Source organism: Vombatus ursinus, unplaced genomic scaffold (assembly GCF_900497805.2).
Source record: "Vombatus ursinus unplaced genomic scaffold, bare-nosed wombat genome assembly UNPS02015129.1, whole genome shotgun sequence".
NCBI classification, from domain to species: Eukaryota; Metazoa; Chordata; class Mammalia; order Diprotodontia; family Vombatidae; genus Vombatus; species Vombatus ursinus.
The window spans coordinates 1,231,580-1,237,475 of record NW_020954907.1 but is presented as its reverse complement, the minus strand read 5'-3'; the positions used below and the strand labels follow the sequence as shown (position 1 = coordinate 1,237,475).

Genomic DNA, 5,896 nt, shown 5'->3' with positions numbered 1-5,896 from the left:
AAGACACAGACGAGCTGAAGCCTTGTGGAAGATGACTAGGATGCTGAGACCACAGATCAAGTCATAAGATGGCCTGGAGGAATCAAGATTATTTACCCTGGAAAAGAAAAGACTTAGCAGAGTATAAAAGTCAACTTCACACATTTTATAGGATATTACAGGAAATAAATTAACTACTTCTCAGTCTCAGAAATCAAAATTAGGAGTGAATAGCAGAAGTCGCAGAAAGGCAGATTTTAGCTTGACATGAGGGAAAACTTCCTAACAATCAGAGCAGTCCCAAAGTGGAACTGACTACCTTGGGAAGTGAATTAGCCTTTGCTTCAGGTCTCCAAGCAGAGGATGGCTACTTTTTTAGGATGTTTTCAGAAGACTTCCTCCTTTAATGATCTCAGTCCATTCCAACTCTGCAATTGTGAAGGAATCACTGAGCTTTTCCAAGTCTGTTTCATTATCTATAAGCTGTTTCTTGCAAAAGAAACAGATACCTAATGGGGTGGTGGTCAGAACCCAGGAGGAGAAAAGCATTCTTTTTTTTTGGTGAGGCAACTGGGGTTAAGTGACTTGCCTAGGGTCACACAGCTAATAAGTGTAAGAACAGCATTTTTAAGACTTAAGGAATTTATTCCTGTTAAATACAGTAGAGGCAGACAAAAATGCATAGAATCGGTGACTTTAGGATACATAAGCACACAATTATTGGTGTAAGGAACAACCTCTCAGCAGAGGAAATTGGCTCTCATCTCCCATTCTGTTGTCATGGAGATACTGAGTCCTGTTATCACTTAACCCTTTATTTAAATTCCACCAAACTACAGTCCTCTTTCAAGTGCCTTTGGTATGCTGAACAGTCTATATGCCTCAGAAAACGAGAACAGCAAACTATGATCAACTTGGGAATAGCCCTTGGCCTTTAACAGTCCAATAAGGACCAGTTTTAGTTAAGCTTTGCAAAAAGCTTCTGAAAAGTCTTCCAGCCTGCACCTAATCTTTTCAACCCACCGTGCTTTCTTTTGTCACAACGACCCAGCTGAACGATGCCTGGAAAATACAAACCAATAATAACCTTTTCCAGCTTCATCCAAATTCTTATTTGCTTTCAACTAAGCCCCCTTTGAGATACACACTAAATTTTTAAAGGCTATGGGCCTAGACTACTAATAATTTAGCTAGTCCACACCTACTTCCTCTCTTTTGGTAAGTGTGTACTATGCCTCTAGAGTGTCAATCTTTACTAATCAAACATCTATGTGCCACACACCGTGCATCAGCATCCAATCACTTCTGCCTGTCCTATTGTGCAAAATAACAGATGAGGCATTACTCAAGAGCTGTCCTCTCCAAGCCGAGGAACAGGCAGTCAGGACAGACTATGGAAAGATCGTCACGATCGGGTTCTGGGATTTCTGTTTGTAGAAGTTATTCGCTAGAGGTGGACAAGGAGAAATGGATAAACTAAAGGGTATTACTTAAGTTAAATGGGTATTTTGATGGGATAAAAGATGTGCTTTCTGCCGAAAGCTCTTCTCACACTTGGTGCACTGAAAGGGTTTTTCACCTGTATGTGTTCTCTGATGTGTTATGAAGTGGGAACGCTGGTTAAAGCTCTTGCCACAGTCTGGGCATTTATAAGGTCTCTCCCCCAAATGGATTCTCTGATGGGTAATAAAATGTGAACTCTGATTGAAGCTCTTCCCACATTCCCCACATTTATAGGGTCTTTCACCTGTGTGGATCCGTTGGTGCTTAATGAGGGCAGAACTGTCAGTGAATCCTTTCCCACAATCATCACACTTATAAGGTCTCTCCCCAGTGTGTGTTCTCTGGTGGGTGACAAGGTGAGAACTCTGACTGAAACTTTTATCACATTCAGGACAGCTAAAGGGTCTCTCTCCTGAGTGAGTGCTCATGTGCGCTACAAAATGGGAACTGTCTCGGAAGCCTTTCCCACACTCAGGACATTTATAAGGTCGTTCTCCTGTGTGGGTTCTTTGGTGCTTAACCAAATCTGAGCTCTGGCTAAACCTCTCCCCACAGTCATTACATGTATAGGGTTTCTCTCCTGTATGAATCCTTTGATGGGTAATGAAATTTGAACTCCGACTAAAGCTTTTCTGACACTCCAGACATTTATAGGGCTTCTCCCCTGTGTGGGTTCTTTGGTGCATGATAAGGTGTGGCTTCCGACTGAAGGTCTTCCCGCAGTCTGGGCACTCGTATGGTCTCTCGCCTGTGTGGGTCCTCTGATGTTTGATGAGAGTCGAGCTGTCACCGAAGCTTTTTTCGCACCCATTACATTTGTAGGGTTTCTCTCCAGTGTGTGTTCGACGGTGAGTGACAAGGTCTGAGCTCTGTTTGAAGGCTTTCCCACACACAAGACACTTATATGGCCTCTCTCCAGTATGGGTTCTCAGGTGTCTCATAAGATAAGAAGTCTGGTTAAAGCTTTTTCCACATTCAGCACACACATTGGGTTTTTCACCTACATATCTACCTAGGAGCTTACTTAAATGTCTCTCCTTTGAAAGGAGTTCCCTTTGTCCCTCCCCTGTGAGAGTTCCATGTTGTCTTTCTAATATATGTTCCCTTTCCCATTTTCTTTCCCAATCAGGATTCTGAGAAATATCTTTTTGGGGCCTTCCTGAAGATGACCCAAATTGTTCTGCTGCCTCAGAAACTTCCTGGTTCAGCTTTTCCACCTGGTTCTCAAAGGCTGAAAAAGTGAAAAGAGATAATAGATAATCATTGATTTCCTTTTCCACTAAGAAAGGAAATATAGGCATGAGAGGAAAAAGTTAAAACTGCTGTTTCCATGATGTATATATCTTCACAGCAAATTCCAATAAAATTCATTTTAAAAACCACAGAACTTGGATCAATCAAAAATATTGATTTAAGATGGCCTGTCTTTTGTTGAAGGTGGCCAGACAAAATCAACCAAAAATTTAACTTGAGACATATCTTTATTCCCTGTAATAATACAGGGTCTTAGTGCAATGTTAATTTTAATAACCTCCAAAGTATAAATGCTACAAACTTACAAAAAATATCATTTAAAAATTTAATTATTAAAATTGCTTTTATACTTATTTAGTTTTGTGAGTTTTGAATCATAAATTTAAAATTTTAATTTTAACAAAAGAGGGAACCCTGTCATGGTGCATTATGTGTGGGACAGTTACTGGCAAAACTTTATCAAATCAGTGGATGGTAGAGGAGGTTCTCTTTCTTGGCCACCTAAGTCACCAGACCCATCTCCAATCGAATTTTTTTCTTTTGGGTCAAAATCTCATTCTTCGGGTGATCTTAAGGCTAGCATTACTAATGAGCAACAGCCGATAAGTTTTTACAAAGTTTGAATGTTGACAAGCCATGTACAGCACAAAACAGTGGTTATTTTGAATTTCAGTAAAATAACATAAATTTTAAAATTTTAAAAAATTAATCTTTCAAAAATTTTTTTCTAAGTTTGCAGTAAATACTAAATGTCTAAAATTATTAAAGTTTAAAACTACACTAAAACTTTTTAGATGTCCAATTTGGGCAAAATCAGTCTGACTTAAGTTACTACAATAAGGCTTGGCCCTCTAATCCACTGGTAAGAAAACCTCCTGGGTGAGGAAACTCTCTCTCCAATGGCACATTGGTACCTCCTCTGCATCTTACAATGCCTGGGGCACTGAGAGGTTAAGTTATTGCCCAGGATCACAAAGACACTATGTGTCAGAGGAGAGACTTGAACCCAGGCCTTCTTGGCTTCAAGTCTAGCTTGTTCAACAACTACTGCCTCTCTCAGACTGAAAGACAATGTAAAATGCTGAATGGTCAGTTTAAAAGTGACTTTGCTCACTTAGATTATCAATCTATTGCTAGAAAATATTAAATTGGTGGTAATACAGCCAAGATGGAGGGATGAAGGTTCCTAAGTCCTTACCATGAACAAAGTTCTCCATCTTGGCTTTTACTCATTTCTCACCTGTGTGAGCTGCTCTCAGGATCTCCCCCTCCTCCAAGCTCTGGAGATCCAGGACCCACGGTTCTTCTTTCTGCTCAAGCTGGGAAATCACAGTGGGTCTGGAAATCCTGTTCATGAAAACAGACACAAATCATTGGTTTGTGATGGCTATTGGTCTTGTGCTCCAAACTCAGGCCTTGTTTCTTTCTCTGTCAGATAAACTAAACTGCTAGAGGGTGATGATGTCTGTGGCTTCTCCCAGGCCAAATGAAGAAAGGACAGACTGATGCGACAGACAAGCTGAAGATGTTTCCACCTTTTCTTCTTCTTAAGGAAGAGAACTTAGGTATTAGTGAAAATTCTAGCACCAAGGTTCGACTTGTGCCCATGGAAGAGATAACATGATTGTCACCCCCAGGAAAGACTTCGGCCTGGACACTGATTATTATGTTTGATATCCGGGTTCTTTCTGCAAGGAGAAGAGCTATGAAGATGGGGGAATTGAAAGATGACAACTCGCACAAAATCTGGGAATCAAGGACCAGTATCCCTAAAGCCCTTAGGGAAACGGATCTTCTAACTGCATTAATCCTCTGACTCTAAAGGGAAAACAGAAGTCCTTACCTATTGAGAGCCCATTCTTCTAACCCTGCTGGACGGCAACCCTGGAGAGGATTCTCTGGGCAGGGTCCGGACAACCCACTCCTCCCGGACATCCCCAGCCACATCATCCGGTGTCATCAATCCCTAAAACAAGAGATTTGAACTTAGTATCTGCTTCTTCCTGGACACTGACTTAGAGTAACAAACTTTTAGAGCTGCTGTGGACCTTGAGAGAACCCCTAGTTTAGCCATCTCATTTCGAAGAAAAGGAAACTGAGGGGAAACAACTTGTTCACTTCCTCACAGTAAACAAGTGACAAGGGACCAGAACTCAGGTTTTCTAATGCCAAGTCCAGCACCTTTTCCAGCTTGGACAGCTAAGTAGCACAGTAGATAAGAGTGCTGGGTCTGGAGAAAGGAAGAAATGAGTTCAAAATGTGACCTCAGAGACTTACTAGCTGTGTGACCCTGGGCAAGTCACTTAACCTGTTTGCCTCAATTTCCTCATCTGTAAAATGGGGATAATAATAGCACCTACCTCACAGTGTCGTTGTGAGGCTCAAATGAGGTATTATCTATAAATTGCTTAGCATAGTTCTTGGCATACAGTAGATGCTACATAAATATTAGCTATCATTAATATTATTATTATTTTCCAACATATTCTATAAGTTGTTTTCTGACATGCAGTACTACTCATGCCATGGGGCTGATGGTAGTAGCACTAGCCACCTTTTGTGGTACAGAGTTAAGTTGATAAACTCTCAAATGTGTATTCCATTAAAGGCATGACTTCCAGTTTCCTAGCCTTAACCACTAGAGATGTTTCACCATAAATTTTTCCTTGCCCAATTTCCTCATCAGTGCAAAAGGCTCCAACCTTCCCCCAGCACAGGATCTGGACAGTTGTTTATATGAATTTTGTAAGGAACAATCATGTCAGATGTTTTAAAGGAGGGACTATCTTAATTTTCTTATTTGTATCTTCAGTATTTAGCACAGTACTTGACACGTAGTAACGGCTTAATAAATGTTTTTTTCATTCATTTGTTCATGGGGGAAATCTTACCAAGAAAACATTTTCTTCTATTTCACTACATACTCATCTACAAGCTAGAAAACATAGTTTTAACTGTATAACTACTAACATCAGAGTGATTTATATACAAGCTCACTCTAAACGTGTGCCCAAAAGGTCATCAATGGTTTGGTATCAATCTGCAGGGATAAATCCAGTGGTGTTCCAAAGGAATCTCCCCAGAGAACCATTCCATTTCATAGCTTTACTGATGGCAGGAATTTAAAGTCATCTTTATACATTGGCAAAATGATCTTAAA

The 5,896-nt window shown here is 40.4% G+C and overlaps 1 protein-coding gene across 7 annotated transcripts in view; it reads right to left on the bottom strand.

The window, feature by feature from the left end:
• Positions 1-778: 778 nt before the first annotated feature.
• The window catches only part of ZNF774 (zinc finger protein 774), an 11,323-nt gene continuing 6,205 nt past the window's right edge, over positions 779-5,896 (bottom strand). For all 7 annotated transcript variants that reach the window (XM_027846355.1, XM_027846357.1, XM_027846352.1 and 4 more), the window contains 3 exons: positions 4,580-4,702; positions 3,977-4,083; positions 779-2,713 (listed from right to left, as the gene is read on the bottom strand). In XM_027846355.1, coding sequence (XP_027702156.1) covers positions 1,470-2,713; positions 3,977-4,083; positions 4,580-4,686 — 1,458 coding nt within the window. In that variant the 5' untranslated portion in view covers positions 4,687-4,702 and the 3' untranslated portion in view covers positions 779-1,469. The remainder of the gene's footprint in view (positions 2,714-3,976; positions 4,084-4,579; positions 4,703-5,896) is intronic.